Genomic DNA, 17,510 nt, shown 5'->3' with positions numbered 1-17,510 from the left:
ATAGGGATTAAATTTTTTTTCTTATAGGAAAATAATTATTCTAACACTATTTATTGACTATATTATTCCCCAGTAATTTTGTAGTGCCACCTCTGTGTAGTATTGTACTCAATTTTCTTGATCTGAATTGTTTTGGAAATAGGTAATCCATTGCCTGTGGCTTAAAAGTTTTAAAAATGTTCATTAAATGTAATGGTGTTTGTTATAAGGTTTTTTTTTTTTTTTTTAAGGAGTCATCAGTGTACCACTATGGTTTTTAAAAAATTTATTTTCCTGTTTTCATTTTCTTTATAGGAAATTCAAGAAGTGAAAACTCCTGAAGAACTAGAGACCTTTATGCTTAAACATGGAGAAAATATTATTGATACTTTAGGAGCTGAAGTAGATAGACTTGAGAAGGAACTGAAAGTAAGATGTATTCATAAAAATAACATAATAATAATGGCAGCTATTTTTTTAGTACTTAATCTACAGCAGACACTAAGTGCATCCATCACATGCATGCTTTAACCCACTCATAACTCCACAATGTGTAGGTATTTATAAGCCAGAAAATGACTGGTTTAGAGAAGTTGAATAATTTACCCAAGGAAATAGGGAAGTTGTGATTTGAACCAGATTCTTTACTTTTAACCACTATTTTATGCTGCCTGCTTAGTTTCTAAAATAGTCAAAGGATTTTTGTTGTTATTAAATAAGCATTTTGAAAGTTCCTAGAGAAAGATTAAAAGGGAAACGTTAGACTCTGGTCAAAAGTTAGAAAAAATAGAATGTGTATCTTGCTTTTAGTCCATTTGAAATTATTTTCTGTTTTTGTTTGTTTCTATTCAGTTGGAGGTTATTGTAATTTATTGGTTATGTTACTGAAATACTACCTGATCTGGATCAGGTTGTCTTTTAAAATGTCTCAGTGTTCTCAAATTGCCATTTATTGGCATTTGAATTCTGTTTGCAATGAATAAAAACTTGTAAATGATCTTTAATGTATATAGTTTGTTGAAGGCAGTGCTTTCTCTTCAGTTGATATTGACCATTCTTTAATTTTGTAAAAAATGGAAGGAAAAAACTTCCATCTCTATAAGTTTTCCTTTGAGAATCTGGATATCTGATTAGATTAATACAAGTACTTCAAATAAGATTTTGTTAATATTATAGTTCGTGAGCTTTATCTGACAATTTTTGAAGTTTCTAGATGAGCATTTCTCAAATATTTTGGTCTTAAGACTCTTTCATTTTTAAAAATTATTGCAGACCCCAAAGAGATTTTATTTATTTGAGTTATAGTTATTGATATTTACCAAATCATACATGAAAGTAGATAAATTTTTAAATATTTATCATTTACTTTTAAAAACATACACCTATTTAATACAAATAACTTCTTTTTTTTAACTAAGATAGAGTCTCACTCTGTTGCCTAGGCTGGAGTGCAGTGGCACGATCTGGGCTCACTGCAACCTCTGCCTCCTGGGTTCAAGTGATTTTCCTGCCTCAGCCTCCCGAGTAGCTGGGACCACAGGTGCCCACCACCATGCCCGGCTAATTTTTGTATTTTTAGCAGAGATGACGTTTCAAAATGTTGGCCAGGCTGGTATCGAACTCCTGGCCTCAAGTGATCCACCTGTCTTGGCCTCCCAAAGTGCTGGAATTACAGGAGTGAGCCACCCCACCCGGCCACATTTTTTTTTTTTTTTCTCAATTGAGACGGAGTCTCGCACTGTCGCCCAGGCTGGAGTGCAGTGGTGTGATCTCAGCTCACCGCAACTTCCACCTCCCAGGTTCAAGGGATTCTCCTGCCTCAGCCTCCCGAGTAGCTGGGATAACAGTCACCCACCACCATGCCTGGCTATTTTTTTTTTTTTTTGTATTTTTAGTTAGAGACGGGGTTTCACTGTGTTGGCCAGGCTGATCTTGAACTCCTGACCTTGTGATTTGCCCACCCCAGCCTCCCAAAGTGCTGGGATTATAGGCGTGAGCCACCACGCTAAGCCCACATTTTTATGTAAATAGTTATATTTTCCAAAATGAAAAAACGTAGTTAGAAGAGTGATATTTCACATTTTTGCAAAAGTTTCTTATGCCTGACTTAGTAGAAGACAGCTACAGTCCCATATCTGCTTCTGCCTTCTGTCGTAGTGATTTGATTGTTTGGTCGAAGAATATGAAGGAAAAGGAGAACTGTTCCTATAGCCTTTTGAGATAATTGTGATATTCTCTTTTCATATGCTACTTGTGAAGGTAGGGGGCACAGTCTACAAGACTGTCCTTCCTTCTCATACCAACTGTGAGTTCAGTAGGTTCCCTAGAGCACTTCAGGTTTGATAATTCACTAGTACTCTCAGAACTCACCAAATCATGTTATACCCATTATGGTTTGGTTTATTACAGGGAAGGGATAATGATTGAAATCAGCCAACAGAAGAAGTGCATAGGGCAGGGTCCAGGAAAGTTCCAAACATGACGTTTCAGTTGTCTTTTCTCTGTAATGTACAGTATTACTCTCCTGGCAGTGAAGTTTGACAGTAGCATGACGTGTTGCCAACCAGGAAGCTCATCTGAGACTTGACCAGAGATTTTATTGAGGCTCCATGGTTGACTGCCTAAGTGGCTGACCTTTTGTCTCTAGCCCCTCTAGAGGTGGAGCAGATACTGTGTGGTCAAAGGCCCCCATCATATGTCACATTGTTAGACTGTCTGGTGGCTAATGCCCCCAGATAAACAAAGACACTCTTAGGCAGGACATGTCAAGGGCCTAGAAATTCCCTCCGGGTTATGGAGAACAAAAGCCAAACCTCCCTTTGGGTAAGATTAATTCTCTACTATACACTGTTATATTAAAATCTTTTGGTCTGTCTTTACACTCTGAATGAATCCTTTACCCATGCATGATTCTATAACATTATGAATTAGTATTTTGGAAAATACTGGTTCAGTGAGGTACATAGATCTTTCAGATGTTGATACATTTCTAAATATGGGTACACTGTCAGGCTGATAGGGGTGGATATGTTTTTCAACTTAAATTTTCACTTAAAAGCTTGCATTTTATCATTAGCAATAAATACTGTTATTTTCCTTGAAATAAGACTCATTTTGTTCATTTTTTTAGAAGATGCCTGCCAAATACCCAAATTTGAATAAACTGAGTTTGTTAATCTTTCAAATAAAAATATATTCTAGATTAAAAAGCAGTTTATTCAGCTCACAACTCAAGCAATCACAGAAGTACTTTTACATACTTTCCATTTTGTCACAGGATTTTAAAAGTGAATTCAAAGGTTGAGATTATCCTTGTACAATGGATACATTTGCTATTTCATGAAAGACTTTTTAAAATGAAACCGGCTTTTTTTCTTTTTTATGTCCAGTGTGGGACAGTAGAGACAATGACTACTGGTATGGTTCGATGCCATTTGCCTTGAATTGTGCAAATGTGCAAGCAGTTTTACCCACCATTGTTTTTATGCCATCAGGAAATGTCAGCATAGTAAAAAAAGAGAAAAGAATGTCTTAGAGTTACTATGAAAATAGTTCTGACCTTAGAGTCCCCCTAAAAAGGTCTCAGGACCCCAGCAGTCTTTGAACTGCACTTTGCGAACAACTAATGTATATAAAATGTGAGACAATGGTTATATTTGTGCAAGGTAGCACAAGATTGAATACACTTTGCTCTTTATTCTATTTGTTTTTATTTTGCTGGCAAGGAAAATAATGGACTAAATATTTGCTTTACATTTTAGTAGATACAAGAAATCAGAAGCCAGATTTAAGAATAATCAACAAATTGGTCATTATCACCTATATTTACTCTTATAACAATCAGACCTTATTGTTTTTGTTTAGTTAACTTTGTACTTTAAGTAGAGGCTATTAAATCATTAAGAATGTTTTTGAATTATGTAAGTCTTTCAAACCAGTAAGCTAAGTATAATCCATACATTCAGTTGGGAACATCTTTGGCTAAGATAATAAAGCATAATTAATCTTAAGTCAAAGGACATCTTCATAGTTGAGGTGCTAAACCAAAAGGGAATGCACGAATGTAATTGTTTTTCCTAGTCATGAAAATAAGCTGATTTTCTTTTGAAAACTAAAACTTTGTTCACTGGCATATTCCTTCATTTTTAGTATCTCATGGTTGCCTTCCAAGTTTAAATTGTAATTATTACTGGATTATTTTGGAAGGTCACACTCATTTATGTAATTCTGTAGCAGTAGAGCCATCTCTGTTGAGTAATGCCATTGAGTGTTGAAATAGACTATATTTTTGGCTTAAAATTCCAGAACTTGTGGCTGGGCATGGTGGCTCATGCCTGTAATCCCAGCACTTTGGAAGGCCAAGGTGGGTGGATCAGCTGAGGTCAGGAGTTCAAGACCAGCCTGACCAATATGGTGAAACCCCATCTCTACTAAAAATAGAAAAACTAGCTGGGCGTGGTGGCAGGTGCTTACAGTCCCAGCTACTTAGGAGGCTGAGACAGGAGAATTGCTTGAACCCAGGAGGCAGAGGTTGCAGTGAGCCGAGATAGTGCCACTGCACTTCAACCTGGGCAACAGAGCAAGACTCCATCTCAAAAAAAAAAAAAAAAAAATTCTAGAACTTGTATAGTTCTTTGTAAAGGTGTTAAAAATAATAGAGACTAATTCGTAGATTCCCATATTACAAGATGGGAACTACAAAATTAATATAAATATATCTTGTTATGATTTTAAAGTTCTTTGATCTGTTAAACATTTTTTTGTCCTATCTCTATATTTCAGAGTATAGATAAACCTTTCTCCTATCCCTCCATTAAGTTTTTTGTTCATGATGATTAATGGAAATTAGTTCATTGGGAGACTGCTGTAGCATTCGTAAATTCCTTATAAATAATGTCTGAATTAAATGCTCTGTTCTTTACTTTGCCTTTGTTTCTCCAGTTTCTCTTATAGCATTGTTTTTAATGAATCTGCAGCATTGCAAAATAAATTATGTCATTTGGGTTTTAACTCTGTGCAAGTATTGGAATAAAATCCTCATGGTGTGTAAAATAGCCTAATTGTTATTGAGCAATGTAAGGAATATAGTAGATTTTAAAGTATTTGTTGAATAAGTGAATGAAAATTTTATGTTGGATACCAGTTATTGATTTTCAGTTCTGTTCCATAAATACTAGTTTCTAGTATACACATGATATCTTGTTAGGCAGTGAACATTGAGTTTTAAGGATATTAATCATATTTACTCATTCATTCAGCATATATTGTGTGCTTTGTATTGTGCACATACATTTTTACAAATTTGATTAGTTTACTCTGAAAATTTGATTTTTAAAAGCAGAGCCAATTTTTAGGTTTTTTTTTTTGAGATAAAGCTTTTATTAGTACACCATTTGTTTATATTGTGCTTTTTAGATAGAATAATGTCAAACTTTCAATGAACAAGTAAATTTTTCAAGTCATATTAGGATAGGTAAGAGTTGATTGGAGTAGGAAGATAAAATTTAGTTTCATTTTTGTTTGGAGAATTTTATTTTTAATTCCATATTGAGTTTACAGAGTTCTAGAGACAGGGAATGGTTTTATTTTTTTTATTTTTTATTTTTTTTTATTATTATTTTTTTTTTCTGAGACGGAGTCTGGCTCTGTCGCCCGGGCTGGAGTGCAGTGGCCGGATCTCAGCTCACTGCAAGCTCCGCCTCCCGGGTTTACGCCATTCTCCTGCCTCAGCCTCCCGAGTAGCTGGGACTACAGGCGCCCGCCACCTCGCCCGGCTAGTTTTTTGTATTTTTTAGTAGAGACGGGGTTTCACCGTGTTAGCCAGGATGGTCTCGATCTTCTGACCTCGTGATCCGCCCGTCTCGGCCTCCCAAAGTGCTAGGATTACAGGCTTGAGCCACCGCGCCCGGCCAGGGAATGGTTTTAAATAAGGAAAAGGTTGAGAACAAAAGTGTACCCTCCTTGTTGAAAGGTCCCTGGTGATTCTCACATTAGTATTTAAGAGGAAGGTACCCCCAGGCACACTTGAACGACACTAGTTATAAGAAAAATCCCTGTGTGCACTCAATAGAGTGTTCTTGCTGGAGCAAAACTCCAGTATTCTGCCAGATTTTGTTTTTATGACTGGATGCCTTTAATACGAGTAATATGCACATGGTCCTAGGATATTACTTTTTAAGCTAGGAATTATTAATCCTAACTGAATCATTTACAGGAACTTTTCTCCCCTTGTGATCTATTTTTGCAATTTTTATCAAATAATGCACAAAGTTTATAAAGTCAAGTAGAACTGAAAAGATTATAACAGAAATAACTATCACTGCCTCACTTACCTCATTACTTATATTTTAAGAGATAAAATAATTTTTAATACTTTTAGTATGTCTTTATTTACTGCCATATTTCTATATAAAAGTCTTATACTACTTCTCTTGATTTAACAGTATTTCCTCTTCGATAGGTGTGGTAATTATACACTATTTTCTGTCCTCCCTTCTCACAGTATTAATATATTACATTTTATTATATTTGTAATTCCCCTCAAGTTGATTTAGGTGCCTTTCCTTTGTGCACTCACAGGAAAAAGAAACCCCAAATCTTTACTTTGCTCTGTGGTAGCCGAGTATTGTAATTGGCTACTTAATTTACCCATATCACTTCACTACCAAACATAAGTCCACTGAAGGCAAATACTGTTTGTTCCCAGTTCATTGTCATATACACTTCAATGCCTGGCACAGAGTAGGCGTGTAATAGTAGACAGTATTGGTTGTTATTGAATTGAAGTTCCTTAAGCTAGCATATAAGACTTTTAGTAACCTGATTTCTGCCTGTCTTTCCAACCTCATTACCAACCCTACCCTTTTTGCAGCTTCTGTTCTAGCTATACCATAGTGCCATTGCACACTTTGCAGGCTGTCTGACTTTGCTGATGTTGTGTTTTCTGTCTAGACACTCTTCATTATCTACCTGGAAGGCTCACCATATGCAGACCTAGCTTAGATATTATACCCTCATTGAAATCTTTCTAGATCCCATGAGCAAAATGGCTGTCTCATTTTTGCTCCTAGTGTTATTATTTAGTACAGTGTAATAGGAGCTTGGGGTCTGGAATCAGGTCTGGAGTCAGGCCTGGAATCAGTCCTGGTTCCATCACTTACTAGCAGTGTGACTTCAGACAGGTTAGTTAATTTCTTCATACTTCAGTTTTCCCAAGTATAAGATGGAAATAATAATTAGGTTATTAGGCTTTTAAAACACACATACATGTGCACATGTAACACAGTACTTGATACTTCAGTAAGTACCCAATAAATGTTAACTTTTTATTATTAGCTCTAATACTTTAACTTGTAGGTGGTTACTGCTATGCTTGTCTCCCTAGCTAAACTGAGCCACTTAGGGTCAGGAACAGTCTTATTTAATAATCATAGCTCTGTGTTCTAGCACAGTGCCCGGCCCAAGAATATATGGATTGTTGCTGAAGTATATAAAATGAGTGGTTGTCAATTTACTCTTTCTGATTATTATTGCTTTGCAGTGATTTTCTTTTCACCACACAAAAATGTGTATTTCCAGTGCTTTGCAATGCTTGGCATGTACTAGATCCTTAATGCATTTTTGTATTAACGAACACATGAAAAAACTTAGGAAATGTGGGACTACTTATTGTACTGTTTATAGTATGTCTATTTACCTATTGATCTTTTTTTTTTTCTTATGCAACTGTTTCTCTTATTAGTATGCTGTAGTGAAATAGTTTGCAAATGTTTTCATTGGCTCCAATGATCAAGAGGAATAAAAAGAAACAAGATTTTATTTTGCTACAAATAATGTGGTGGTGATTTTTCTTTACAGAAACGAAATCCTGAAGTTCGACATGTAGATTTGGAGATACTGTGAATTTGATGGAATGAATCACCTGGGTGGGGACCTTGGAAACAAGTTTGTCCGTCTACTCTACAAAGTTTCCTCCTCTCCTACACTGAAGGACTCAGTGCCATGCAGAAGCCTTTTTTTTTTTTAAGATGAAGGAAATATTTTATGTAAAGAGCAATTCAGCAGGACACAGAACTAAAAGTACTTCTTACATCTAAGAGAGACACTACAAGTTGAATCAATTTGCAAATCATGTTTTTATGCTTCCATAGGTAACATTTTGGTTATTTAAATTGTTCATAATGTCCCATATTTTACCTGTTCAGTGTATACTGTACTTTGCAGTCATCTTTCTTTTTTTCACATTGGTAAAAATAAGTGACATCCATAGGATCATGATTTTTAATTTGTTGCCACTGAAGATTTCACTCCATCAGAATCTGCCAATCTTGAACGTTCTGGCTAAATCTTGGTATGTAGTTTTTAAACAGTCACTCCGTTTCAAAGTCTGTATTTCCTTATAGAATGTGGAAATTATTTCTCCATACTTTGTGATTTTGACCTGAGTGCTAAGAGAATCACTCTCCTTACCTAGTTATCTACAAATGTTCATTCCAGAAATGTTTAGTTACTGAATTGAATGACGACATCTCAGTATACACTTTTAGGTCATAGTAGTTGCCACTTTGTAAAATTTCTTTTTTCTTCTTTGCTCTTTTCCCCTTATTTGGTTTAATTTTTAATGTTAGGAGGTACAGTCCTAGATGTTCCCATGGGCCAGTGTGATGACTTTTTTTTAAATGAGGTTCAGTACCGTAATGTTTATTTACTGGGAGATAATGCATTTATAAACATTTTAAAATTCTGTAAAATGGGTTAGAAATATTTATAATTTTACAGGCAGGACAGCATTTGACTTTTAATTTATTTAAAAGGTGGCACTACTTATGTAAATCTGAGCTGTGGGATATTTCCTGCTTTAAGAGAGACAGAATCTCTCACTGAAACTCATGGTCATGATTTTGTATAATATAGTTCATAGTGTGTCTGTGAGTTTCTTCCAGTTACAAATGGGCATTTAGCATAGAATATTGACTATAACATGTAAGTAAATAGCTTTCTACTGACCCTAAGTTATCAAGGTGAAAAAAACATGCAATTCAGTAATTGAAAATGTGGTGAAAAGCTACAGCTGTCATCATCAAAACAACTCATAACGTACTTTAAAATGTTCAGGTAGCAGTGAGCATTGTTTATATGAGAATGGCAGCTGGGTGATCTCTTTGCTGAATAAAAGAGTTGTTAACATGTGGACACAACTGCCTGTGTGAGATCTGTGTCTTAAAACGTACTGAAATGGAAATTTATGAATTATTACAAATTGTAATGCTGGAAACAAAAAATAAATCCTTGGTTAAAGGGTTTGTAATGGTGATTTTTGATCTAGAAATCTCATTTACTGGAAAAATTACAAGCATTTACATTGGTTTTTTTGTGTTTTTTTTTATTTTACTGTTTAGAGTATTTTGCATACTGTATATTTTAAGTGAAATAACATTCCAGTTTTATTTTTAAGATAGAAAATTGTGTTCTACATATATATATATATATAAATAATTTGATACTCTATTCTTAAAGTTTCAAATTCCTTACCCCTTCTTTACAAAAAAAAAAAAAAAACACCTTGGTTTTTTTACCCGTTACAATTCACTCTATACTTTTTTCTTCTTCCTTCCCCTTTACCACTTGCCATTTGTTCCTTCATGTCATTGCCATATGGGAAAGTACCAAATTATATCCAGTTTCCTCTTAGTGATATTACTCTGAAAAATTTCACAAAGCCAGACAAGAATAATTAACTTATTTTTTTCCCCAAGATGACCCTCAAAGTTAATGTGCAACAGGTATTCCAAATGGTAATTTTTTTTTAGAATTCCCTAAAAAAAGCCAGTTTCTGATATTTCTTTTTAAATCTGATTTTGGTTGAGGTCATACCATTCTTAAATAATTGAAGGTTTATATTGCCATTTTTTCTATTTCTGTTTTGCACTGATAAACTTACATAAAGTTTGTTTATGTAAAATAAGAAATAAAGGAGTACAACATATCAAGGAATTTGAGTATTTATGTGGAATCAGGAAATTTTTCTAGAGTCATTGAATTTTAAAATCAGAGAATTTGAGCTGGATATGGTGGCTTATGCCTGTAATCCCGGCACTTTAGGAGGCTGAGGCAGGAGGATTGCTTGAGCTCGGGAGTTCAAAACCAGCCTGGACAACACAGCGAGACCTCATCTCTACTAAAAAAAGTTAGCCGGGTGTGGTGGTGTTCACCTGTGCTAGTCCATTCTCACACTGCTATAAAGAAATACCTGAGACTGAGTAATCAAGAAAAGAGCTTTAATTGGCTCACGGTTCTGCAGACTGAACAGGAAACAGCAGCTTCTACTTCTGGGGAGGCCTCAGGAAACTTCATTCATGGTGGAAGACGAACGGGAAGCAGTCATAGCCAGAGGAAAAGCAAGAGGCCCAGGGTAGGTGCCGCTCTTGTGAACAACCAGATCTCATGAGAACTCGCTATACAGTACCCAGAGGGGAGGGTGCTGAAGTATTCATGAGAACTCCGCCCCCATGATCCAGTCACCTCCCACCAGGCCCTACCTCCAACACTGGGGATTACAATTTGGCATGAGATTTGGTGGGGACACAGATCCAAAGCATATCAGCACCTGTAGTCCCAGCTACTTAGGAGGCTGAGGTGGGAGGATCACTTGAGCCCCAGAGGTCGAGGCTGCAATGAACTATGATCGTGCCACTCCAGCCTGGATAACAGGGTGAGATCCTGTCTCAAAAAATCAGAGAATTTGGATCTCTTTCTCCAAAAATAATGTTATATTTAGTTTCTCAGGTTTCTTGTTATTTTACCAAATTAATGTTTCTTTGTATCTATTTCGGCATATAGCATTTGAATATTAAAGCATATAAATCATTTTTAAGAAAAATATTCTCTGCAGGAGAATAATTATAAAAATAATTCTGGACAGAGAGGAGGGGCAGTCAAGGATCTATGATGGATTCCTATTTGCCCAAAATTAAAATCTAGGATTTATCAAACGTGAGGTATACAGTGGTCCCTGACTTAACAATGGTTGCATTTAAGAATTTTTGAGTTTATGATGGGTTTATTGGCACATAACCTCATTAAGTCAAAGAGCATCTGTACCTACTTTTAGCTTTGGTTCAGAATGGATCTCTAATTAACTGTAAGTAGCAGGCCCCAAACTCTATATAAGATGGCACAGTTTTCATCATAGCAGTGGGAGGATGAGGGGTGGAGAATTTTTTTTTTTTTTTTTTGAAACGGAGTTTCATTCTTGTTGACCAGGCTGGAGTGCAATGGCACAATCTTGGCTCACCGCAACCTCTGCCTCCCGATTCAAGTGATTCTCCTGCCTCAGCCTCCCGAGTAGCTGGGATTACAGGCGTGCACCACCACGCCCGGCTAATGTTGTATTTTTAGTTTAGACAGGTTTCTCCATGTTGGTCAGGCTGGTCTCGAACTCCCGACCTCAGGTGATCCGCCCTCCTCGGCTTCCCAAAGTGCTGGGATTACAGGTGTGAGCCTCTGCTCCCGGTGATCTGTTTTTAAGTGGACTATCCTGGGGGCCTATAGTACCCAACTCCAAAGAGGTAGGTTCCTGAACATATACTAAAGAACCCATGAGATAAGATCAGATGGAAAAATTTTCAAAATTTTTCAAAAGCAAAGTTAATCCCTGCATACATCCCCCTACACACACATACATACTGCAAAGTGAATAACAAAATATCATTTAAGGCTTGAGTTTTTGGTATATGGCTTTCAGTGTTACCTTATCTCATAATTTAGATAATGATTTTTGCTAAAATACCATCTAAAGAGTTTCTAAGTTTTAAATCTGATGACTTTTTGAGGAAGAATGCTGGGAACTACAGAAAACTGCACAGGCATTTAGAATTTGTATTATCTTCTTAGATTGCATTTGTCAAGCTTTGGCAGCATTTCTTTTAAACGTGATGACCCCCAATTTGCCAAACTGTCAGAAGTCAGTGAAGCAAAGAATCGAAGGTAAAATGTTGATTCAAAGATTGTCTCCCCTAAATCCTTCATTCCTGTCTCTGAAATGGAACTTTGGAAGGCATTTATATAGAAGATTAGTCTGATAGCCTTTATATTTGCATGTTAAGTTTACTTGCATCCTTAGACTTGGCTTTATGCAAAAAGAAAATTTCATTTGTTATATTGTATTTCATCTGATTTCCCTGGCATATTAACATGGTCCTGGCCCCTCAGGATACTTTTTCCCTTAATAAATGTCATATGTAAATAAAGGCAACTCATTTATTAGTTTGGGATTTTTTTTCCCTTGAGAAATAAATGTTGAACATAAATTCTTCTTTACCTCATGTGCTAAGAACTAAACTGTATAATCTGATATATTTTACCCTAAAAATTATGCCTATGTTTTTGAACAGAATTTGTTACTCATTCAGTGTGCCTGTTAGTTTTTAAGATTCTTTTTGGTCATACAAAACCTAACTATAATAACTCTTAATCATTTTATAATCGGTTTCAGTTTAAAGAGAATTATTAACTTTTTGGTTTTATAAAACCAAACTATAATAATCATTTTATAATCAGTTTCAGTTTAAAAAGAACTTATTAATATACTGTTTATTAACATATTAACTATTAATATGTGTTTGGTAAAACAAAATCTGGAAAGTTATATTCCTTAGTGATATATATTATCAGTACATTTTGACATAACTAGATTTTAATTAGGCTGTTTTGTTTCAGATGTGTCTACAAAAGTATATTTAGAGAAAAAAATGCAAAATATGGGAACATCAAAACCCTCAACCTAAGGCCAGCCTGCACTGTGATCTAAATTGAACTCTATACTAATCCTGTAGGAATTCCAGCTGTATTTTCTTTTTCATGAGAAACTAAACCAAAGTAATTTGGTATTTTGAGAGGGTATAATTCCCTCCCAAAATTCAAAACCTATTGAAAGTAGAACCACTACAGTTTATGATTTGCACAGGAAAAGAATTGTATATGTCATTAAGGCCCAAAATAAAACCCTTTGAAAAGGGTTTTAAATAGACTGAAATATATACTTGTTAGTATTATAATAGCCATTAACAATATTTTGAGGTCTGTTTGCCAGGTACTGTTTTACATGTACACTTTTTTTTTTTTTTTTGAGACAGAGTCTTGCTCTGTGACCCAGGCTGGAGTGCAGTGGCACAATCTCGGCTCACTGCAAGCTCCACCTCCTGGGTTCATGCCATTCTCCTGCCTCAGCCTCCGGAGTACCTAGGACTACAGGCGCCCACCACCACATCCGGCTAATTTTTTTTGTATTTTTAGTAGAGACGGGGTTTCACTGTGTTAGCCAGGATGGTCTCGATCTCCTGACCTCATGATCTGCCTGCCTCGGCCTCCCAAAGTGCTGGGATTACAGGCATGAGCCACCGCGCCCGGCCTACATATACACATTTAATCCTCACAAAGAGCCAGTGAAATGTGGTCTGTATTCACATTTTTGCAGATGAGGAAACAGATACAGTAGTTAATATTAGTGTTTGAGGCTACTCATCCAATAAAAGGCAGAGTCAGAATTTGAACTCTCAAGGAAGCTTTCTGCTAAACAGAAAAGCCGAAAAGAAGTAACACTGTATAAAAAGTAGAAAGGAAATATTCATTATATTATTATACAGTCACCTAATTTATATTCAGTAGTCAGAATAGTTAGCTAAATCTAACCCAGACCTCTTGGGACAGGAGGATGACCGGTGGGGTAGGGCATGGATCATTGAGTTGTTTTTTTTGTTTTTTTGGGTGGGAGGATTTGGGGGGTTTTTGTTGTTGTGTTTTTCTTTTGAGATGGAGTCTCACTCTATTGCCAGGCTGGAGTGCAGTGGCACGATCTCGGCTTACTGCAACCTCCGCCTCCCGGGTTCAAGCGATTCTCCTACCTCACCCTCCCGAGTAGCTGAGACTACAGGCAGGCACCACCACAGCTAATTTTTGTATTTTTAATAGAAACGGGGTTTCACCATGTTGGCCAGGATGATGTTGATCTCTTGACCTCGTGATCCTCCCGTTGGCCTCCCAAAGTGTTGGGATTACAGGCGTGAGCCACTGTGCACGGTCCTCATTAAGGTTTTTATGGACGCTGAGGTCTTGTCTGTTATTTTAGGCTATTTTGTTTTGTTTTGTTTTGTTTTTTAGACATAGTAGTCTCGCTCTGTCTTCCAGGATGGATTGCCATGGCGCGATCTTGGCTTACTGCAACCTTCGCCTCCCGGGTTCAAGCGACTCTCCTCTCTCAGCCTCCCGAGTAGCTGAGACTACAGGCACCTGCCATCTTGACCGGGTAATTTTTGTATTTTTAGTAGAGACGGGGTTTCACCTTATTGGCCAGGCTGGTCATTAACTCCTGACTTTGTGATCTGCCCGCCTCGGCCTCCCAAAGTGCTGGGATTACAGGCGTGAGCCACCGCGCCGGCCTATTTTTTACATGATATTTATTACTACCATAGATAAACATATCCAGAAGATAATATTTTGTTCAAATGTCAGTCATTGATTTGAACCATGTAGGAAAGAAATTCAGGGAGAGGTGTGAAAATTAGAATTAATCAGAAGTTTCAAAAATATAGTTATCCCAGCCGGGCGCAGTAACTCATGCTTGTAATCCCAGCACTTTGGAAGGCCGAGGTGGGCGGATCGCGAGGTCAGGAGTTCAAGGTCAGCCTGGCCAACATGCTGAAACCCTCTCTCTATTAGAAGTACAAAAATTAGCTGGGCGAGGTGGTGTGCAACTGTAGTCCCAGCTACTCAGGAGACTGAGGCAGGAGAATTGCTTGAACCCCGGAGGCGGAGGTTGCAGTGAGTCGAGATCATGCCACTGCACTCCGGCCTGGGTGACACAGCAAGACTCCGTCTCAAAAAAAAAAAAATTTATATATATAGTCATCCCTTGGTATCTGTAGGAATACCCTGTGGGGATATCCCTGGGATATCAAAATTCAAGGATATTGAAGTTTCCTATATAAAATGGCATATTTGCATATAACCTACACACATCCTCAAGGATACTTTAATCTCTATTATAATACCTAACACAATATAAATGTTATATAAGTAGTTGTCATACTGTATTGTTTAGGAAACAATGACAAGGAAAAAAGCCTGTTCACGTTTAGTACAGACACAATTTTTTATTCATTGAGTATTTTCAATATGATGTTGGTTGAATCAGAGATGCGAACCCATGGATACGAAAAGCTGACTATATTTTATAATTGTACTTGAATAGATAAAACATTCACATGATTCTAAATTCAGAATGTTCAAACAGATTTATAGGAAACATTCTCTCAACCTTGCTCCCAGCTATCCATTTTCTTTTCCCAGAGGCAACTAATGTTATAAGCTTGTGATATATCCTTATAGATATTTAATGTATATATTCATATATACATACATTTATTATATATATTTCCCCTATTCCACAAAGATGATAAAATAGTATATATATAAATGAACCTTCTGATAATTTAAGTACACAGCCTATTTCCAGAGTTGTGTTTACTGAAAATTACTACATCAACAGGAAGTAACACATAATATGCTTTACCATATAGTAGCCACTAGTGACATGGGGATATTTAAATTTAAATTAATTACATAAAATAAATTCAGTTCCTCAGTTGCATTAGCCACATTTTCATGTGTTCAGTAGCCACATGTGGCCAGTGACTGTGTTGTACACTGCAGATATAGAACATTTTCATTATCACAGAAAGTTGTTGTGGACAGTCCTGATGTGGTGGATTAAAGTAATCCTAATCTCTCTTTAATATTTGAGAGTGTCTGTACAGTGCACAACATTAGAGTGCCTGGTTTTTGTTGTTGGAGGCAGGAGGATAAAATTCTGGCTTATCTCTTAGAAATGTATCAATACAAATAGCTCTTGGGCTATAACTTAAGGCTACCAACTGGTAAGCATTGCTTTCAGCTAATACATTTCTCATGTTCAAAATGAAGAATTTGAATTTGACTTCCTCTCATTCAAATGCATACTATACATTCTGAACATTAGGGAACAATTGAACCCTACAAAAATGTTCTTGAGCCATCAAAAATTCTTACCCAAGTTGATAAATTATGATTCTGAATGTTCATGTTAGTTTATCTTGTGGCCAAGCAAAGGGCTAAATAAGTATGATACCATTCATCACGTAAAGGTCTCAGAGATCAAAATATGGGATTGGTGGGCCCAGGTGGTGAGAAAGGAAGGAGGTGCAGGTTTACCACACTTTTTTTTTTTTAATTATACTTTAAGTTCTAGGGTACATGTGCATAATGTGCAGGTTTGTTACATATGTATACTTGTGCCATGTTGGTGTGCTGCACCCATCATCTCGTCAGCATCCATCAACTCGTCCTTTACATCAGGTATAACTCCCAATGCAATCCCTCCCCGCCTCCCCCTTCCCCATAATAGGCCCCGGTTTGTGATGTTCCCCTTCCCGAGTCCAAGTGATCTCATTGTTCAATTCCCACCTATGAGTGAGAACATGCGGTGTTTGGTTTTCTGTTCTTGCGATAGTTTGCTGAGAATGATGGTTTCCAGCTGTATCCATGTCCCTGCAAAGGACACAAACTCATCCTTTTATATGGCTGCATAGTATTCCATGGTGTATATGTGCCACATTTTCTTAATCCAATCTGTCACTGATGGACATTTGGGTTGATTCCAAGTCTTTGCTATTGTGAATAGTGCCACAATGAACATACGTGTGCATGTGTCTTTATAGCAGCATGACTTATAATCCTTTGGGTATATACCCAGTAATGGGATGGCTGGGTCATATGGTACTTCTAGTTCTAGATCCTTGAGGAATCGCCATACTGTTTTCCATAATGGTTGAACTAGTTTACAATCCCACCAACAGTGTAAAAGTGTTGCTATTTCTCCACATCCTCTCCAGCACCTGTTGTTTCCTGACTTTTTAATGATTGCCATTCTAACTGGTGTGAGATGGTATCTCATTGTGGTTTTGATTTGCATTTCTCTGATGGCCAGTGATGATGAGCATTTTTTCATGTGTCTCTTGGCTGTATGCATGTCTTCTTTTGAGAAGTGTCTGTTCATATCCCTTCCCACTTTTTGATGGGGTTGTTTGTTTTTTTCTTTTAAATTTGTTTGAGTTCTTTGTAGGTTCTGGATATTAGCCCTTTGTCAGATGAGTAGATTGCAAAAATGTTCTCCCATTCTGTAGGTTGCCTGTTCACTCTGATGGTAGTTTCTTTTGCTGTGCAGAAGCTGTTTAGTTTAATTAGATCCCATTTGTCAATTTTGGCTTTTGTTGCCATTGCTTTTGGTGTTTCAGACATGAAGTCCTTGCCCATGCCTATGTCCTGAATGGTATTACCTAGGTTTTCTTCTAGGGTTTTTATGGTATTAGGTCTAACATTTAAGTCTCTAATCCATCTTGAATTAATCCATCTTGAATTAATTTTCATATAAGGAGTAAGGAAAGGATCCAGTTTCAGCTTTCTACTTATGGCTAGCCAATTTTCCCAGCACCATTTAT

General features: G+C 36.7%; 1 protein-coding gene across 2 annotated transcripts in view; it reads left to right on the top strand.

The window, feature by feature from the left end:
• SLC30A9 (solute carrier family 30 member 9) overlaps positions 1 to 9,290 on the top strand; it is a 107,566-nt gene extending 98,276 nt beyond the window's left edge. The window contains exons 17-18 of one of the 2 annotated variants that reach the window (XM_017958663.3): positions 295 to 408; positions 7,837 to 9,290. In XM_017958663.3, coding sequence (XP_017814152.1) covers positions 295 to 408; positions 7,837 to 7,881 — 159 coding nt within the window. In that variant the 3' untranslated portion in view covers positions 7,882 to 9,290. The remainder of the gene's footprint in view (positions 1 to 294; positions 409 to 7,836) is intronic. The other variant, XM_003898625.5, reaches the window with a different exon arrangement.
• The last annotated feature ends 8,220 nt before the right edge of the window (positions 9,291 to 17,510 follow it).

This window comes from Papio anubis, chromosome 3 (genome assembly GCF_008728515.1).
Source record: "Papio anubis isolate 15944 chromosome 3, Panubis1.0, whole genome shotgun sequence".
Taxonomy (NCBI): domain Eukaryota; kingdom Metazoa; phylum Chordata; class Mammalia; order Primates; family Cercopithecidae; genus Papio; species Papio anubis.
Note: the sequence above shows the minus strand (reverse complement) of the source record. Positions and strands in the feature narration are given on the sequence as shown.